Genomic DNA, 19810 nt, shown 5'->3' on the forward strand with positions numbered 1-19810 from the left:
CTGGCCGAAGCGAGCATGGCCCAAGCTCAATCCCGCGGCGTCGCGAGTGGAGCTCGCAGCATCAACACACCCGACGTCGCCAATTCGCTGTCGACGCCCGTCTTGCTCTCTTTCCACCTCGCCGCCATGCTCTCCGGTATCCTCATCTTCAACCAAAAGGGCGAGAACCTCATCTTTCGCGCCTTCCGCAACGACTGCCGCCCACGCCTGGCCGATGTCTTCCGCATCCAGGTCATTTCCAATGCACAAGTCCGCTCCCCCATCCTGACCCTGGGCTCCACCACGTTTAGCCATGTCAAGCACGAGAACATCTATCTGGTAGCTGTCACCAAGAGCAACGCCAATGCCGCCCTCGTCTTTGAGTTTCTTTACCGCCTTGTCGGACTGGGCAAGGCCTACTTTGGCAAGTTTGATGAGGAGGCTGTCAAGAACAACTTTGTCCTTGTCTATGAGCTGCTCGACGAGATTCTGGACTTTGGATACCCCCAGAACACCGAGACGGACACGCTGAAGATGTACATTACCACAGAGGGCGTCAAGTCGGAGAGGACAATGGTGAGCTTCTCCATATGCGTGTATATTAGGAATGACTACTGACTATGAAACAGGAGGACTCTTCCAAAATCACCATGCAGGCTACTGGTGCGCTTTCATGGCGCCGAGCAGACATCAAGTACCGCAAGAACGAGGCCTTTGTCGACGTTATCGAGGATGTGAACCTGCTCATGTCCGCAACCGGAACAGTGCTCCGGGCAGATGTGAATGGTCAGATTATCATGCGCGCATACCTTTCTGGCACCCCAGAATGCAAGTTTGGCCTCAACGACCGACTGACGCTGGGCGAGGACCATCTGCAACAACCCTCAGGCAACAAGGCGGGCGCAAAAGCAACAAGGGCAGCAGCTGGCAGTGTCACGTTGGAGGACTGTCAATTCCACCAGTGCGTCAAGCTCGGCAAGTTCGACGCTGACAGGATAATATCGTTTGTTCCACCAGACGGCGAGTTTGAGCTCATGCGCTACCGGGCGACCGAGAACGTCAACCTGCCTTTCAAAGTCCACGCCATTGTAAACGAAGTCGGCAAGACAAAGGTCGAATACAGCATTGCCATTCGCGCTAACTACGGCTCCAAACTCTTTGCTACCAATGTCGTCGTGCGCATACCCACGCCTCTAAACACCGCTAAAATCACCGAACGAACTTCACAGGGCAAAGCCAAATACGAGCCAGAACATAACAACATTGTCTGGAAAATCCCGCGCTTCACAGGTCAAAGCGAGTTCGTCCTAAGCGCCGAAGCAAGCCTAACCAGCATGACCAACCAAAAAGCATGGTCCCGACCACCACTCAATCTTAGCTTTTCACTCCTCATGTTCACTAGCTCTGGACTCTTGGTACGCTACCTCAAGGTGTTTGAAAAGAGCAATTACAGCAGCGTAAAATGGGTGCGGTATATGACGAGAGCAGGCAATTATGAGATAAGGTATGTTTTCTCCCGAGCCGTTTATCTAACTCCTACCTACTATGCCTTGATGCTAATGTCACCCCCAGATTCTGAGAAAACGCATGCTTGTTTGTGGATACTATTATTGTTATTACCGTTACCATTACTATTACCATTACTTGTGCTATACAGTTCGGTGTTTGCATTGCATTGCAGGCGTCATTGGGGGGAAGGGCCTCGGTTATCTACGATATCCTTGAATATAATCAGAAGCGATTACCTGAGACCCTTTGTTGTTTTCTGTTGTTACATGGATACGCTGACATGCTGATATACAAATTCCGTCCTTGATCGTGGTGCTGGGTCGTTTGCTAGCTGTAATGTCTCGCAAGTGCTGCTTTGCGAAAAGTTGGGTGTGTTGTGACGTCCATCCAATACCGTGCACCATACAAACCGTTCTCTCCTACATATACACCTACCCTTTCACTCCCCCAAATCCATGTCCTCATCACTCTCCTGACCCTGGTCCTCGTCAAGCCTAGCCCTCTTCGCCTCCCTCTCCCAAATCTCGCGCCCAAACAAGAACACCTCTCTCTTCTCAGGCGTCAAACTATCGTGCAACCTCTTCTTCTCTACCTCCACTGCCTTAATCTTTTCCTTCAAGTCTTTCTCTTCAACTTCTAGCTCCTGGAGTTGAGCCTCAAGATCGCGGACTTGGGCTTCCAAGGCGTGGATTTGGGATTTTGTAGTGTGCAAGGCGGACTGGTTCGTGCGGAGGAGCTTGGTGAGTTGTGAGTGCTTGGTTAGGGTCTCGCGGTAGGCGGGGATGAAGGACGAGGAGGAGAAGGCGGTAGTGGGAGGGGTGCTGGGGGGTTGGAGCGGAGGGGGAGGGTGAATGTTGGGTTTGACCAAGACGGTGCCGGTAGCGGCGGTGGGGGGAATGGGAGCTGGAAAGGCTGGAGGCAAGGCTGATGGGACCGCGGGTGCATCTGTTTTTTTGGCGTCAGGTTTGTTGGTTTCCTGCTGGATAGACATGTTATGACTGCTAGGAGTCGAGATGCTAGGTGTAGGTGTAGGCGTCGACGTTGGCGGGAGCATGAGTGCAGGTTTAGGAAGCATTTTTCTTTGAAAGGCTTGTTTGAACTCATCAATCGGCTCCATTCTTGGTTGACCAATGGACGCAGGGCCTGTAGGTGGAACTGGAGTTGGTGTCCGAAGGGTTTCAGATGTAGCGGCATGACGTCGGTGCTCAGGAATGAAGAGACTGGTCTCATCTTCAGGAGATGAAGAAGGGAACGGCTGTGTTGAAGAAAACCGTAGAACTGGATTCCGTGGCGCGCTCTGGGCTTTGGAAACGGGCAGTGTCGCGTTTGCTTTTGGTCCAGTTGGCATGCTCGCAGGCGTCTTTGTCGTGTTTGCTTTCTGTCCATTCGCCGGTGTCGCTGTAGTCTCTGCCCTTAGTCCATCTACCGATGTCATCGTCCTCGCGGCTTGCTTTGGGGCTGGTGACGGCCTCCTTTTGTATGCCAAAGCAGTACCTTCTTCACGCTCCTGAGCCTTCTGTTTGACAAGGGCTTCTTTGGTAGAAATTCCGGCTGCCATCTTGCATGCTGCGAGCAATTCTGTGGTGAAGCGCATGTCAACCGGCCACGGTGACGGGGGATTGACTTTTTTGAACATGAAGTAGTACCTGATCACAGCACGCAGAAGAGTCGAATCCATTGTACCATTCTTCTTCAGCCACTTAAATGCATTTGCTGCATTGGTCAGCCGTATGGCCTCCTCTATAGTGATGCTAGAGTGCAGATTCCCATGCCGATCGAAGAGGTTGAAGCGGTGTCCAGGCCACTGGTTCTCGTCGCGTGTCTTGATCGGAAGAATCCAGACTTCTAAACCCTTTCTCTCACCTTCTGTGATCTGGCCGAAGAGAATACGTCGAGGTAGTGAGGTGAGACGCTTGTGCTTCTTGTCTTCAAATTCTGATTCCCGGATCTTGTCTGTAGGTAGGTGCTCGAGGAACGAAGCATCTTCGCCCATGAGACTGCGTATCTGCTGCAGAGCTTTCGTCGACAAACATTCTGTGCCAGCGGGTTCCGCCATTTTGATTAATTGGCACTGCTCCTGTCGTGTTATTAGCACATGCTCTATACTATCGATCTCCTTGATACTTATATCTTGTGCGTGTTTGGCCGATTTCACAGTCAAGCACGTAGCTCTTTGTTGTGTTTTTGTTATCCGGTCTTGTGGCCGCGACTTTTTTGTATACCAAACATAGTGTTTGCGTACTAGTGGGCCATATGTAAACGCGACTGGCGGGCACTAGTGGATACTAGCGTGTCTCGCTAGAGAATGGGAGTGAAGTAAGCTTCTGGAAAGCGTAGAAACCTAGTGTTTGAAATGTGGGGAACCGAAAGCTCCAGGTTAGATATGCAGCGGATATGTAGAATTCCTGAAATATCCGCTTAAGCTATAAATTTGCTCTTTAGTCCAGGGATAGCTATCGTATGGCAACGTACTATCATTTCGGGCGTCTTAGGTCCAAGTAAGACAAGCATTCGGTAGTCAAGATAGACATGTGTGAAATTGTGTTCCTAATCATTTACTTACACTAGGCTTTCTATATAAGTCTGTCACGTAAGTATGAGTATGTTCTTGTGAAGTTTCTCGCCTCTCATTCTCTAATATGAAGCCTCCCTCCTTGTCTCAAGAAGACTATACCCCCACTACGCGTTTCTGCCCCCGTACAATCCTAGTGAATTTCAGTTTTAGTTGACATATTGTAAATAGCGGCACCATGTATGCATTAGAACCGGAACTTGGTAACATAACCGAATTATATAATAGAGAAGAATACCAATCAATGAAACTTTTGCCCAACTAACACCCTTACACAATCACTCTCTAATATGCTCGTTTCAGCTCGATAGCATTGTGAGATTAGCCATAGCACTACGGTAATCAAGTGCTTTCCGCCAAACAAGGTAATGGTCCAAGAGTCATACATATTCCGCCCGTTACTCCCGGATACACCAAAGCATAGCATACCGTAAAAGCCCTACCATTTAAGTCACGTCCTTTGGTCTGTTAAAAACCTAGTGACTAGTCTTCGGACGCTTTGATGGCGACCCTTCCTCCATGCCAAGTTCGTCGTACGCAAACTTACGAGACAACTCCCAGACAGCCATCATCTCTGGAGTCATTACGCCCAGCTGTCGTTTCTCAACCTCAAGCTCCTCTCGAACATTTTGAGACTTTGCCTCAATCTCAGCCATCCTACCAGCCATATCTTGATCCTCAACACTGATCCTTTCCTCGAGCGCTCGTCTCTTACGCTCATATTCAGCCTCGAACTGCTCCTTTTCTCGACGAAGCTCTTCGAGAGTAGCAATGTGACGGGCTACCTGAGCTGACATTTCATCGATTTTTTTCGTAAGGTCTTTCCGATTATCACGTGAGGCTGAGAGCGACTCAAGGATGGTTTTGATACGTTTGCTAGGCTCTGGAGTCTATGAAAAGTTAGCGTATGATGAAATATACTTGTTTTGTGTGGCATTCCAACGTACAGTAATTTTAGAGACAGATGGTTCCTGGAGTTCTTCTGGATAATATTCAGGAATAAAGAGAGGTTCTTCCTCAAGTTCTTCTAGCTGATTTTCAGGAAAGAAGAGAAAGTCTGGATTCGGGTCATCAAGCGCGGAAAGCTTACTGGCAGCTACACTTTTGTTGGCTTTAACTTTGATTGTACCCTGTTCAGTGGTAGTGAGTCGCGAATCACGATGCTTCTTGCTCGAATGAACGACTAGAGGTCTATCGGCATTTACATGGGAGCTGCGTTCATTTTGGCTGTACATCTGAGCCGTAGGTATGACCTTTAGGTAGTTAACAACGGACTGCGGTTACAAAATCGATATCATAGTTACCGGAGGAGTTGTTGATAAGGTGCTTGACATGGCTGGCGATGAGAACTGTGTACTAGGTACATCCATTGCATTCGTGCTCTTATTAACTTGCTTAGAAGACGTCTTCTCTGAAACACTACGGCTCTGCTTGGAGATCTTGAACATTTCGCATCCTAGGACCAAGTTTGAACGGAAAGTTGAGCCAACCACTGGTATTGGAGCCGATAGAGTAATACCTTTGCAAATGAAGAGAGCTTTCAGAACAGCCTTCATTACATCGAGCTCGGGCTTGCCGTTCTCGGTAAAGGGCCTCCAAAACTTGTTGGCTTGAAACGTACCGTCTGCACAATTGATGTCCTTGGTGTTCATGACGATATATTTGGCGTTTGCTAAACGCTTACCAAACACCATGGACGGCTCAGTATTTCTGAACGAGGGAGAACGAAGATAGACGTAGACCTGGGCTGTGTGGATGCTATCTTCCCGATATGTGCCAAATGCAAGCTTCGGAGTGCTGGAACAACGACTCGATGGCTTCAGCGAAGATCCTTCATGAATTTCATCAAAGAGTTCGTCAACTTCAGCTTCAGAAGGGAGGTACTGCAAGCTGTCCGCTTGTACATCAAGCGACTGGATAAGTTCTTCATATGTGGTGGCACGTGTTTCGATGGACGGTGAGTTAGTGGCTGGTGTGTATGAGGTGGGTGGGGTTTCTGAACTTGTTAGCGTATCTCCTATGGCTGGCTTTACATTTGCGGGATACGTGCCGCGAGAGGGGGTGGAATGGTAAGACACAAGAGGAAAGTTTTCGGTCATTTTTGCTTGTATAGTTCGAGAATACAGAGGCAAGAGGGCTGGGGCTAAAGGTTTGTGGGTTGATGGTGGTGTATCAGCGTGGATAAAGAACTAGCGAGGAGTAAACAATAGCCATGAAAGAAATCACGTTGTAGGCACCGAGTGAGGGTATACTCTAATACATTACCCGAATAGGTGATAGTGAAGCTAGGTGAAAGAGCGACTGTTCAGGCAACAGAAACAAGGGGGGTTAAGGTAAGAGTCTAACGTCGAGCAAACGCATTACGGACACTGAACAGGTATAACGTGCTAGCTACGGAGAGGAAGAATCTGATTAGCGAACCTTAAGTAAAGTGACTCACTAACGAAAACAGCATGCATTGTTTCCTATGGGGTAATGTAGGAAAGCGTCCTATTACTTCTGTCAAAAGCAAGCATATGTTTGCCACTTAGGCATATTCATTGTCTGTCAAGCTATGAGAAACAAGCAGCAAACTATGTAGTTATGAGTGAGGTTTGCTATTCTATTCATATTTCTATCTTACTGTTGGAAGAGGCTTCTATCAATGCGCGTCCTGTATGTTGAGGAAATGAGTGCACTGCGACAAAGCGGGGCTATGATGAGGTTTTATTATTAAATAATACCGACTGTCATTGTTGATAGCATCCTAAACTTAGAGGCCATCCAATTCATGTAGGTAGAATACTAGACTCTTCCTGATTGGTTATTAGAGCAGGCCGAACTGAAGGTTGTCTAATTTGTATGTGCTTTTGGTGATTCCTGGTTGAAATATTGATTAATCCAATCATCGGGATCACAAGACCCTCACCATATCAAGTCAAGTAGGATAGCCTAATACCAGACACTATGCATCAGCACATAGCAAGTTGTACGGCTAATCAAGTGACATAGTGCAGTAGCATGCTATTGCTGTAAAATTTTGGGCCAAAATCGCAATAATGAACAATCATATCCAGACATCTGTACCAATACTACAGGGAGAATGTGATTAAAGTGTCATCGATCACACGTTCGAACATAAAGACAGGCGACATGTATGTATTCTTGGATCCTCAGCGCTTTAGCGCCATGCTAGCGCCGATGACGTACTACTTCAATATGCGACCTCTCTTTGATAGCAGAGCTGCAAACCAACATGGAATTTGAATAGCCACAACTCACACAATGCCTCCAAAGAAGTTGAACAAAGATGGCGACCAGAAGCCGGAGGAGGGCGAGAAATCTAACAAACCCACTGTTTCCGATGAGGAAGTCCGGCAGGAATCAGGGAAAGCCGCCAACGCAGCCCTCGCAGCTCAGAAGAAGGCCAAAGAATTGAAGGATGCGGCAGCAGCAGCCGGGGATCCTGAAGAACGAGAGAAATTAACGGCAGAAGCTACAAACGCTGAGATTGAAGCCGAGTCATTTGGAAAAACAGCAAAGTACCTACGCTCAGGCGCATTTCAGGGAATGGCTATGGGTACAGGTCTTGGTGTTGCACCAGGGGCAACTTTGGGAGCAATCAGTGGGACCTTGGTTGGAGGTATCTCGTCGACGCTACTGGGGGGACTGGGCGCTGGTATAGGTGGCGTTACAGGGGCAATTCATGGACCTTTCGTGAACATGGGCAAAGTAGCAGGGAAAGGGATGAAAAAGCTGACGAGCTTTCTGCCGGAGTGGGCAGCAAGTGAGGAGCAAAAGAGGACATTGGAAAAGATGGTTGGCCAGGCCAAGGACGAAGAGATGCCTGGTACTGAGGAGCTTGAGAAGTTCAAAACCGAGGGCGGTGGAGGTCAGCTGGATGAAGGATGGCTGCAGAATGCAAAGGGCATGCTCCCACAACAAGAGGATGTCTCGAATGCAGCCAAAGCAGGTGCACAAGCAACCGGTGGTGAATCAGTGCCGGAGTCTAAGGACGGCACATCAGAGCAGCAGCCGCATGAAGGCTCAGCCCGTATGGAAGGCCCTCAAGGTCGTAAAAAGCCACGCAAACTGAATTCTAGGCCCACTGGTGGCAGCGATCAAGTGCCAGATACGGACAGCAATGACAATACGAAAGACGAGCCAACTCAAGGCAAGCAGGAGTCAGACGCACACAACGAAGGAGAGACGGATGAGCGAACGAAGAGACTCAATCAGCGCGAGACTGACCTGAACCGTAGAGAAGCTGAGTTGGAACAGAGGGAAAAGGCGTTGGAGAAGCGTGAGAAGGAACTTGGGTCCAGATCAACTAGCCACGGCCCAGAGCGCTCAAACACATCGGAACCAAAAGGACATCCCCGCAAACTCGAAACCAGATCTTGAGATTATCATGCTTTGCTTCGTAAATGTCTCAAGAAGATGTCTCGACTACGCGGGAACATGTCCCGTTATGATATTAAAATGACCACTATACAAGACGTAAGCAGAAGCCTTGGTAGAAGCCTTGGGCAAATACAACAATCAAACTCCTTCAAGATGCTCCAGTAATTTCGCCTACACTCAAGCGTGCCTTGGCCTCTACTCAGCGTCAGATCCACATCATTCCCCTACAAGCATCCGCTCGCCACGCAACGACACGGCACTCTCCGCCCAATGCACCATCAAAAACCTGCGATCTCAAGCAGCACAGCGGGCCAGAACTCCGCATCGCGCGTTCCATCTCTATTGGAGTGTGAAGCCCACCTAGTCCCCATCTGAGCGCACTGTGCTTCCTATCCTCCACCTACACTAATGCAGGGCAAAACACCGCCCACATCCTCCACATGTGCTGTCTACCGAGTATTTTAAGTAACGGTAGCGGCTTTGAGGCGCAAAACAACAAGTCAGGGTCACAGAATCAATAGAACATGGCGCATCGCCTAAGTGACATTTGCCCGAGCCTTGCTGCGCGAATGCGTCGCTGTCTAATCTTAGTCAGGAAGCTGCCCAGTTAGCACGAGTGCTAGTGTGCAGATGATAGCTCGGCCTGCGAGTCAGCGCGGGGGGGGGGTTTGCTCGCTTGGGTTGGGCCGACGGACGCTGCTGAGCGATGAGATCAGGTCCGTCCACAATCTACGTACGTGTGGAACAATCTCACGTTTCGTAGGAATTTTACAAAAACTAAGAGCCAAAATTTCCATCGAATAAGAAATCACGGTTTCTGTTCAATTCACTAATTGGGCTTGTGGTTTAGTGGTATAATACTCCCTTAGCATCAGTTCTTCCGCCTTCAGAAAGCGCAAAAACAGGCCTGGGAGTGGTCCGGGGTTCGATTCCCCGCGAGTCCATCTTTTTACTTTTTGATATGTCTTTGGTAACATAGACTCCATCTTGGTGGCTATAGTTGTTAGTTGGGGTAGTTGGGGCCGGGTATTTTTTTTGGAGGATGAGCGTGGTACGTGCGCACGACGCTGCTATTGGTGGGAACACCGAGTAAGTCCCCTGCATTTGCTAATTTCTCTACGCGCTTCTAGTATTGAAAGATAGGTGCTTACGGTCACATGACCACGTATTCGAAGATTTACAGAAGGACATGGAACGACATCAATATTAAATTTGGTCTTATTCTAAACTCGACTGGGTCCCTTTCTCACGCACGACACATGCGCCCATCGGTCCCAACGGACCACGCCTCGCTGCCGACACCCACGGTGGCATAAAAGAGGCCCTGGGGATCCCACTTCTTCTTGATGCCCAACAGCTTCTGATAGTTTGTTCCCCAGAACGTGTCCTGGAAGTTGGGCTGACGGAAATCCGCCTCATTGACATACGAACCACTGCCGGGCGTCGCCTTCTCAACCAGCGGGATGACTTCGTTGGTCATCTTGTTCTGGATATCAAAGGCTTCAGACCACGGCGCGGTGAAGTTCCACGGAAGGGTAAGTGTAGCATGTACGATGGCCTTGCGCCATGCGGGGTGAACGGAAGTGGTCTTGTCGGAGCCAAAAGATGCGACGTTCGTACCCACACCGATCCACGTTACGCCCTTTTCGATGATGGCTTGCCATGTGGGAGCGATGCTGGCGACGACAGCGCGGGGGATGAGACGTGTACCGTATTGAGCGATGCCGACTTGAATGTTGCCGAGGGGAAGGGGTCCAAAGTACTTGTCGTAGTGCTCGTAGTAGGTGTTGAAGGCGGAGTAGGAGACAGTGTGGGTGACGTTTAGGGAGGTAAGCTTTGCGACAAAGGGAGCCATGATGGTCTTGACCTGAGCTTCGGTCTTGTTGTAGGCGCTGAGTGGCGCGATGGAGAAGAAGCCAGTGGTGAAGTAGTGGACTACCATTGCGCCGGCGTCGACCATGCCGGGGAGCTCCTCGTGGAAGGCTTGGATGCCGCTGTAGAAGGTATCTTTGCTCATGTCTTTGGCGAAGAAGGAGAGCGAGGCGCCACCGAAGACAGCTTCCTTGTAGGCTTTTACGGCCATGGAGACGACGATACCGTAGGTGCTGCCACCGCCGCCCTTGAGCGCCCAGTACAGGTCTGGGTTCTCGCGTGGACTGGCATTGACAAGCTTAGCGCCAGCAGTTACAACTTGAAATTCGAGAGCATTGTCGACGGCAAGACCAAAGCTGGTGCTCACGGCTGAGTGGCCTCCACCTTGGGTGTAGCCACCTGCGACACCAACAGTGGGACATTCACCTCCAACAGTGACTAGTCCACGGTCTCGGGCAGCAGCCATCAATTCGAATCCCTGGACACCAGCACCAATCTTGAAGGCCGGACCAGTGTACTCGGCGCTCTGGTACGTGGGGACATAAGTGATGCTCTTGAGGTAATGGGTCCACACTGCCAAAGCCCCTGCGCCGGTAGAACGGCCAAGGTAGTCATGACCAGTGTTACGGATGACTAGACGAATGTTCCTCTGAGTGGCATAGTCTACTGCACGCTGGATGTCCAGAGGACCCGAGGCATTTACAGCATACCGAACATAGTTGCCCAACTCACACGGGCGGTCACGGGGCTGAAACGGATCGCAGCTCTGGTTTGCGAAGAAGGGCGCCATGACTGAAGAGGAAGATTCATAACTAGACCGGAGTAAGTGCGTGTATTCTTGAAACATGGGGTAAGATTGCATACTGAATCTTCTCCGTCTGCCATTGGCTCTTCAAACTCTCGCACTTTGCGCTGTCGAAAGCCGATCCGTGACATGGTGCTCCAAGGGGCACAGTAGCAACGAGTCGTCCACCCACGGTTTTGTTAAAAGCAGTCCAGTCAGGCTGCGCAGGCCAGTTTTTGTCACCAGGAAACGTCTTGCAACTGGCGGCAACACTGTAGGCAGATGCAAGGCCATCGATCGCGAGGGCAAAGCTTAGGAACCGCATCTTGAAAGGCTACGTAGTATTGAACAGAGGGTGCCGTGGGGGTGCCGAGCAAAACGAGTGCTGCACAGCAGCCAGCTCATTATAAGAAAAGGCCTGCAAGCCTTATAGGCCTTACTCTCTGGCGAGACCCAGGGCGGAGCATGGTCGTGGCACGGCAATGGGTTAGTAGTGTCCGGCCGTGTGGGTCCTTTGCCCGCAACCACCACCACGTGCGCCGGCCGTTGCCAAAGACGCTGGCACCTATCTCTGAACCCAACCCCAGGTTTCCTCCAAGTAAAGGGCTTCCATTCCATGAGGATTCGCAATCCTGTGAGCAAAGCCCCCCCGGTATATCCGTCATCCGCACCAAACCTGGAGTTCGCCCTGGCATGACAGCATGTGCCCCAGGGTCAATGCAAACACCCATGTCAAATAATAACGCCGAGAAGAAATCAGGGACTTCTGCATACCTTAACCGCATCAAGCTGTTAGCATAGCCGCTATCCCCGTCCCTGGACTGACAGACGGGTCGGCGACATTTATATTTCTCTAGGCGAGTATGTAGGAGACATGAACGAAAAGGTGCTTGTTATTCGTTCTAGGCCGCATCAGCCCTAGGGAGCGACTTCCCGTTCTGTAGGTCCGCCGCCGCTTGGGTTAACTAGGTCTTACAAATTTCGCTCCGGACAAATAAGTAGTACCTGTCTTAGCGACACAAAGGAAGGGCGGGATTATCCGGGTTTCGCGGCTGCCCGTCGTGGTTACTGTTGTGTGCACGGTACGTAGGCTATCCTGAATAGGCGGCTACAAGGCCCTTGTTCGTTCGATAAGCGTTTCTGAGGCTCACGGAGGGGGGGGGGAATCCTCTGCAAGTGGGCAAAGTAGCGATGACATTTCGATATCGAGGGCGCAGATGCGGTTTAGTGTGTGTGTGTGTGCTATGACGAACAGGTTTCGGTGAGACTCTCGTCGTAATATCCAGTCGAGTGGTCTGCTTCTGCATCTGTAGTCTGTAGAAGCAGTTGGACCCCCCGGTCCTCCATGTCAAAGCTTGCCGCTGGCGGACATTTCACGATCCGTAGGAGCATGAATCCCTTGTCGTACGGTGCTATATGCTGTGGGGGGGTACCGTTCGAAACAACTAGTCAAAGCGTGTTGCATGCTCTTATGTTGACGTGGATTCCCACCGAGAGGTTTGCACAACATTGACGTACAGAACGTGTATTTTTGTCAAAATGGGCTGGGCCTATAATACTCCTGACAGCGCTGTGAATAATGGCTCACATATCACAAGTGTGGCTATTGTATTCACAGTGGCATCACTGTTGGTGTTGTCACTTAGGTTCTACGTCCGAGGGTGGATGATCAAGACGATCGGAGCGGGTACGTATGACAAACATGAACTTGCTGGTCATGGCTAACGATCGACAGATGACTACGTTTTGGCCTTTAGCTGGGTACGCAATGTCCATCAGGTGTCTACCATGGGACTGGGTCTGACAGGTAACAGGTAGCGTGTTGTGGTTTCGCTGTTGTCACCGTCCTGCGTAAGTCGACCTTGCACATCGCACAGTGCTGTGGCTAACAACATCATCCAGAGACAAAATGGGGACTTGGACTGAAAAACATCGAGGATATGCCTAATGAAAATCTCTTCAATTTTGGACTGGCAAGTAATCGCCTCACTGTACTTTGTGGCCACTTCGCTAACCCGACACAGTTGCAATACATTGGCGCGCCGTTGTAAGTCTAGGAATTCTACCTATCCTCAACTCACTCACTAACGACATTATCAGCTACATAACAAGCATAATGTCCTTCAAAATCAGTCTAATGTTAACCTACCTCCGCTTCATGCCCAAGGGCGCCGCACGCACTGCAACAATCGTAGTAATAGTCCTCTGCGTCCTCTTCCACCTTGCCTTCCTTCTCGTCCAGATCAACCTATGTCAACCGGTACGTCCTCTCCTCTATCCTCCTTCGAAATTCCTGCTTACCCCCACTAGATCTCCATGCAATGGGACCGCACCATAACCGGCACCTGTATCCCCGCCGTCCCCTTCTACACCACCACCTCATCTCTAACCATAGCCTTTGACGTCGTCGTGTAAGTCTCTTGTCTCCACCCTTTCCCCACCCTTCCTATTTCACTCTTAAGAAAAAGAGAAAAAAAAAGTCTAGAACTAACATCTACCCAGCATGTTCCTCCCCTTCCCCGTCCTCCTCGCCTCGCGCATCCAAAACCGCAAAAAAGCCGTCCTCCTCGCCCTGCTCGCCCTCGGCACCTTCATCACCATCATCCAAGTAATCCGCATCCAGACCATCCGCTCCTTGACCAACTACCTCGACTCCGCAGGCGTCATCATGTGGTCGAGCGTCGAAAACAATCTCGGCGTCATCGTCGCTTCCATCCCTACGCTAGCACCGCTGTTTACGTTCTTCGTGGATAAGACGGTCAAGAGCTCGGAGAGGAGTTCAAGGGGGAAGGCGCTGTATGCGTTGAGGTCGACAAAGGGGACGGCGAGGCAGGGGTCAGTGCCGTTGGGGAGTGGGGTGCATGGGGTGGATGATCGGGGGGTCGGGGATGAAGATGATAGGGGGAGTGAGGAGGCGATTTGGGGGAGGGAAGGCGGGATTGCGATGAAGACGGAGGTTAGGGTTGAGTCGAGGCCGGTTGGGGAGGCGAGGTAGAGGGGATGTGGGGGTGGGGGTGGGGGGTTGGTTTATGCAAAGGAGTAAGGGGCATGAGAGGGAGAAAATGGGTTTTGTGGCGATGGGAAATAAAAATTCGTGGGTTTTTTCGAGGTTTACTGTTGGATTGGCTTTGATATCCCCCATTTTCTATTGTAGTAAGTCCATGATGATCTTTTTTTTTCTTGAGCATACTTTTGCATTGCTGAGTGCTGGTGAAATCATAGCCTTGAGGTTGAATTATGCGTTCGATGGACTGTTTATCTGATGACCTGGCAAACCCAACACCACGAGCCCAATCTCTCCCCTGCAAATATCGTCTCAATAACGCGGGTACACAGTATTGTACGTTGGACCTGCCAATTAGCCATTAGTGCCTTTGGTCCTTCTTTCTGCCCAACGTTGATATAACACTATCTCTTATTGCAACGTTTCGGGTGCATGCCCTTACGACATTACACCACATTGAACGGTGTATGATAGGCGGATATGTTGCAGGGATAGGGCTTGTTCGTGGTCAAGCACGGACACATATAGGGATGTTATAGTGATTCGGCTGCAGATCCTGGACGATAGCACGCGCAAGGATGTGTTTGCCATGGCCAATCGGGGGAGAGTGGGGTATGTGGGCATGCTATTCATGTGTGTTGCTGGATTTTATTATAGTTGAAGTATGGATGAGGGAAGATTGGGAAATTGTGAGGGGTCGGAAAGGGAGTATCATGATTGTTATAGGGTTGAGGGTTGTCGCCCTGTGACACTACGGGACTTTTTTCTGTGTAGTAAAAAAGGGTTCATAAAAGTTTGAGTGAAGCAGTACGAGCCAAACCCAAAAAAAGCTTACATATGAGATTTTGAGACATCACGCCTGATATGTGACATTGGTATTGTTGGTTTGGCGTGAGACCTGTGCTACAGATCGAGTCTGCCCATAGAATGAACATCTGAGGAGTACACTTCGCTCCACAAAAATACTCACTATCCAGTAATTTCCTACAGCTAGAAGCGATGAGGAAAAACTATCGTTCAAAGAGAGGAGAAGGAAGTGTCCGACTTGTGGCAGGCGAGCAGATTTCGTACGAAGATGGGAGTTGAAATACAAAAATACTAATCCTTTGGATGGATTGATAAGTTCTGTCAAACTCGCATACAAAAACAGTTTTTGAACATTGCAAGAAGCGACATAAATTCATAACGGCATTATTGGCGGTACAACTATATTCGGGGCAGGACCTCTTCCAACCGCGGAACTGTATCCTCTGGCAATCTGTCGTATTGTCAGTTTCTATCGAACTTTTGTGTGAACAACCATTACCTACCGCGTCAAAATTTGTGCTATATCTAAACACACCACCGCACGTTTCCGGACCGGTATTCCAGTACAGCTGCCTCAACCAAGCATGCAAGCAGGGATAGTCGCGGCGAATCATTCTCAGATTGCACTTGAAGAAGGGGTAATATGCTACGTCGAATCGTATCAGTGTCGTGTAAAGATAGATATCCGACTCGGTAATGAAGTGTCCGAAAAGATAGGGATGGTGCTTGGGTTGCGAGAGATGAACTTCAAGACGATCCAAGGTCTGGAAGAGCTGTCTGAGGTGCTCATTATATGATTGCACAGATGTAGCAAACCCGATCTTGTAAACGCCATTGTTTACTGTGTCGTACATAAAGGAGTTTAGAGCGTCGATTCCAGAAACGAGGTGTGATGGTCTGAAGGCTGAAATGCCCTTGTTCGCCTCACGTTGCTCGGGCGGTAGGAGAGAGTCAAAGCCATCGATTAGCATGCGGGCTATATCTGTGCTTTCGTTGTTGACGGCAGTGCCTGGACGTGATCAGACTGAAGCCATTTGCTATAATGTCAAAGTCGGTTTACCATGCTGCTTGTCCCATAACAAGGGGACAGTTACTCTCCCGTCGTAATGGGGATCTGCCTTTTGGTAGATTTCTTTCAAGGTTGTGGCACCGTATAGAGGGTCTTTGCTTGCTCCTGTTCGCCCTGAAAAGGACCAGCCGTGGACTGCATCTCGATCATCCACTTCCACCAGCTCAATAATGTCCTCGAGCTTCTTCAGCACACGGATGATGATGGATCGGTGGGCCCAGGGACAGATGTAGTTGATGTACAAGACATAGCGACCCTTTTCCGCAGGGAAGCGATCGGAGGGGACAGTATGACGGAAACTGGAAGTCATCTGGTTGTGAATGCGAAAGAAGTTTGCTCAAGTCACAACGTGATAGGGCCTTGATATTTTGACTAGAGATTTGGGGAAAAAAAAACTTGAACATGCCCTGCAAGAACAAGACAAGGAAAATACAAGGCGACGCTCTGCTGAGGTATTGGTACATTTTGCTCGGATTGAAATTATGATTACAAAACATAAAATGATCTTGGTTTGCAGGGGTAATAATGATTAGTATGAGCTCCTGCGCGTGAGCGGCTACTTTTTCAAGTGGGGAAAGGCGCCAAGGAGATGTTCGGGTACGGTAGACGTGGTCGTAAAGCCCCGTATCGATCGAGACGTTGTAGCCTTTCTGATGGCGTTCGCAAAACGTCGCGGGTGGTCAACGGTGGACGATTGTACCTTGAGCCTGTAATGGTGCCGAGCCACGTGGGTAGGAGGGGGAATGACAGGGGTGGCCTGAACCGAGACGAGCAGGAACTTTGGGTTCCATCGGGCTTCGTTCATACTGACGCACCGTCGCCCTGCATTGCATGTGCACGCACACACACACACACACACACACTCTCGCGTGACTTACTTTGTCCTGCCACGACTTTTGTTTGTTTGTTGAGTGATTGGCTCTGCTCGCTCTTTCAGGATACATGCTACCGGTGCTGCAGCAGACTTGATGAGTTGTGCACTGTCTCGGGATCCGTGGAACGCAGCGCATCTTGTTCGCGCGAGCCGATGTGCATTTTCCGAAAGAAATCTAGACAGGAAAAGCATGCCAACTAATCACCAGGGCATCAGGCTGAAGGGTGCATGAGCTTCTTCCTTGTGCGCCTCCTAAACAGATGCCAATATCGATCCCATCAGTCATCGCATATGCAGAGGGTAACACGTCGGACCACGACGCGACGGGTCTGCCGAGCAGGGCATGCAGTTGGACAGCATGATGACAGTGACGCCAGTCGATAGCACAATCCCTTTTGTTGCACTGACAAGGGGATTGTTGAATGTCTGAGCTCATACACGACAAGTCGAGATATCAGGGGCGGGATTTGTGCGTGGATTTTGGCAGAGAGTCCAGCCTCGCTTACAGGCAATAGTGGGAGCCGGCGGAGGGTGACTTGCTAGCTCCAGGAGATGGTAGGCGGCTCGAAGACATTTGGTTCAAGGCCAGATCCAGACCCGGGGTTAATTGATTCAACGCTGTGGTGCCAAGTGTCGTTGTATCGAAAGCCATGTCAACCAATGATGATGATGATGGCCATGATAGCCATGGTTGCCGGTGAGAGATGCGAGGGCTGGCTTAGGCTGCAGCTCAAGGTGGAGGCTTCACTTGAGCTGATGTTGTAGTGATAAATAGCAGAGAGGCGATGCGAGGGCTGCGTTGTGGCGGTGCTGAGGCAGCGTCGTCCCGTGTCTGATGGGCCGACTGGCGTGCGCCACCTACGCCTCGCCCGCCAGCCCGCCAGGCTGATCTCGTGGACACTCTGCTCCGACGACGACGAGTAGAGTACTGTCGACATGAGCAAAAGCAAAAGCAGAAGCAGTGTCCACCCGAGCATGTGCCTGGAATGTGGCGACGGTCCTCTCTGCTGTCTCTCACTCTGCAGGAACATGTGGCCCCTCTGCAGTCGTCGTCATGGCAGCGTCATGGCACCGACGGCCAGGAACGGCCTTTTCTTTTTGTCCGTCTGTGTCGAGCGACTCGCGGCTTGCTCGCACTCTCTCTAATAATACTATTAATAGGGCTTGATGGCGGCGGGCCCAAGGGAAAGTAGTGGGTGAGGGTAACCAAGGTGCGTTGCCCGGTTAGACAGCAGCCCTGCATCTGCATCTGTAGCTGTAGCCGTAGCCGTAGCCGTAGTCGGCAGACGTCGCGTAGTGGGGACGCGCCTGGCAACAGTGGTGGATCCCCCAAGCTGAGGCTGAGACTGTGCATGTGTCTCACAACCAGAGCCTCGCAATCCCAATCTCCTGTCGCTGCCCCTCGCTCTCCACGTCGACTCCTGACCACAGTCTTTACATCCATCTTCATCGTCTCTTGCTTGCCGTTTCCCTTCACCATTTGGCCCAGAAGAGCCGCACAAGACAAAGCCGCCCGCAACGACTCGGGTCCCACGCCGGCCCTTCCGACCGCCGTACCCACGCATTCCGCCGCCACAGGGCTGACTTGCTTAGTCGTCTTGTGTTTACAGCCTGCTGTGTTTACAGTCTGGCCTCCTCTCCCTCCTCTAGCAAAGGCGACAGCAATAGGACCAGCGACAGACCTTTGTAGTAGCTTCCAACATTCACACCCACACCCACACCCCACACATACCACAAGATGCGGATACCACAGTCGTATATCCAGAAATGCAAGGTCGTAGCACACTGTTTCCAGGCCGTCTTTGTCTTCGTCGCAGCATGCTTGACCATAGCCGTCATGACCAAGGATGGAGACATCGGAGGAGGTACCAAATACTTTTTCGCAATGGTCAGTTGGACTCGACACCACCTCTGAAACTCAATCTGACAATACCCCCCAAAACAGTGCTTTCTTTCCATACCAGCCATCATCTACCTCACAATGGTGCCCATGTGGTCCCGCGCCCAAAAGTTTGCCTCGGCCTACGCCTTCCTCGCCGTCGACGTCCTGTATACAATTCTCTGGTTTGCGGCCTTTATTTCAGTCGCCCTGTGGAACTCCCATGGTATCAAGGAAGGCGCAGCAAAGGCAAAAGTCCCAGATGACAAGCGCAACTGCACAACGTTTATCTACGGCGACGAGGCCAAGTGCAAGGTCAGCAAGGCAGCTGTCGGCGTCGGTGTCATGGTCTTGTAAGTAGCAGCAGCACCACCAGCTCCCACACATTCCCCATCCACACACACACACTAACATCCCCCACCAGCCTCTTCTTCGCCCTCACCACCGGCATCTCAGGTTACTACCTACACAAGTTCCTCCGCGAAGGCGTAATGCCCTACCAATCCTCATCCTCAAACCCTCACTACGCCTCAGGCGACTCTGCCTACAACAACCCCAAAGATGCCGCCTGGTCCACCGAAATCGAAACCGCCCACGGCCGCAACTCCTCCGACTCGCTCGACCAGCGCACCGATCACGGCGGCAACCAGCAAGAAGACGAGTACGCCCTACTTCACTCCACCGAAACAGACGAGGGACGCCACCCAGGCCGCCCGCTCAGCTGGGGCGAGCGAACCGCGCCCCCATATGCGGATTACAGCACTCACAGCAGAGGCCCCAGTGTTGTCGCTGGCGCTGATGCGCTTAGTCCCAGTGGATACGAAGAGTACAGGGGCCAGACTGCGCCGGGTCTCGCGCCGTTTACGGGCCTCAGTGGCATAGATAGACAGCCTAGTCATACGGGGACTGGGTATAGTTTTAGCGGCGGACCGGAACGAGTATAAGCAGTTGTATTTTTTTTTACTTTGCATTCTAGGATTCAAGTTTCAAAAAAGGGTATTTTAGCAATTTTTTTTTGGTTTCCTAGTGGAATCTTTGGTTATGTGGCATTGTTTAGCGATTTGGATTTCTTCTGTTT

General features: G+C 50.7%; 7 protein-coding genes across 7 annotated transcripts; 4 read left to right on the forward strand and 3 right to left on the reverse strand.

The window, feature by feature from the left end:
- Positions 1-126: 126 nt before the first annotated feature.
- Positions 127-2264, forward strand: COCMIDRAFT_33539 (uncharacterized protein; the record flags this gene model as incomplete). Its single annotated transcript, XM_007686225.1, has 3 exons — positions 127-555; positions 609-1450; positions 2252-2264. The coding sequence occupies 3 exons, from the start codon at positions 127-129 to the stop codon at positions 2262-2264; spliced, it is 1284 nt and encodes a 427-aa protein (XP_007684415.1).
- A 2272-nt stretch (positions 2265-4536) lies between these two features.
- COCMIDRAFT_85686 (uncharacterized protein) lies at positions 4537-6159 on the reverse strand (the record flags this gene model as incomplete). Its single annotated transcript, XM_007686262.1, has 3 exons — positions 4537-4950; positions 5008-5313; positions 5365-6159. The coding sequence occupies 3 exons, from the start codon at positions 6157-6159 to the stop codon at positions 4537-4539; spliced, it is 1515 nt and encodes a 504-aa protein (XP_007684452.1).
- Positions 6160-7324: 1165 nt separating this feature from the next.
- Positions 7325-8443, forward strand: COCMIDRAFT_85643 (uncharacterized protein; the record flags this gene model as incomplete). The annotated part of the gene is made up of 1 exon (XM_007686263.1): positions 7325-8443. One exon carries the CDS (start codon positions 7325-7327, stop codon positions 8441-8443), a length of 1119 nt encoding a protein of 372 aa, XP_007684453.1.
- Positions 8444-9689: 1246 nt separating this feature from the next.
- On the reverse strand, positions 9690-11424 carry COCMIDRAFT_23247 (uncharacterized protein; the record flags this gene model as incomplete). The annotated part of the gene is made up of 2 exons (XM_007686208.1): positions 9690-11127; positions 11180-11424. The coding sequence occupies 2 exons, from the start codon at positions 11422-11424 to the stop codon at positions 9690-9692; spliced, it is 1683 nt and encodes a 560-aa protein (XP_007684398.1).
- A 1214-nt stretch (positions 11425-12638) lies between these two features.
- Positions 12639-13973, forward strand: COCMIDRAFT_33544 (uncharacterized protein; the record flags this gene model as incomplete). Its single annotated transcript, XM_007686226.1, has 9 exons — positions 12639-12786; positions 12835-12860; positions 12914-12950; positions 13002-13072; positions 13124-13146; positions 13200-13359; positions 13410-13510; positions 13602-13876; positions 13918-13973. 9 exons carry the CDS (start codon positions 12639-12641, stop codon positions 13971-13973), a joined length of 897 nt encoding a protein of 298 aa, XP_007684416.1.
- A 1310-nt stretch (positions 13974-15283) lies between these two features.
- On the reverse strand, positions 15284-16289 carry COCMIDRAFT_33545 (uncharacterized protein; the record flags this gene model as incomplete). Its single annotated transcript, XM_007686227.1, has 3 exons — positions 15284-15361; positions 15414-15919; positions 15971-16289. The coding sequence occupies 3 exons, from the start codon at positions 16287-16289 to the stop codon at positions 15284-15286; spliced, it is 903 nt and encodes a 300-aa protein (XP_007684417.1).
- Positions 16290-18591: 2302 nt separating this feature from the next.
- Positions 18592-19676, forward strand: COCMIDRAFT_85619 (uncharacterized protein; the record flags this gene model as incomplete). Its single annotated transcript, XM_007686264.1, has 3 exons — positions 18592-18741; positions 18799-19085; positions 19157-19676. The coding sequence occupies 3 exons, from the start codon at positions 18592-18594 to the stop codon at positions 19674-19676; spliced, it is 957 nt and encodes a 318-aa protein (XP_007684454.1).
- Between the last annotated feature and the right edge of the window lie 134 nt (positions 19677-19810).

Source organism: Bipolaris oryzae (assembly GCF_000523455.1).
Source record: "Bipolaris oryzae ATCC 44560 unplaced genomic scaffold scaffold_17, whole genome shotgun sequence".
NCBI classification, from domain to species: Eukaryota; Fungi; Ascomycota; class Dothideomycetes; order Pleosporales; family Pleosporaceae; genus Bipolaris; species Bipolaris oryzae.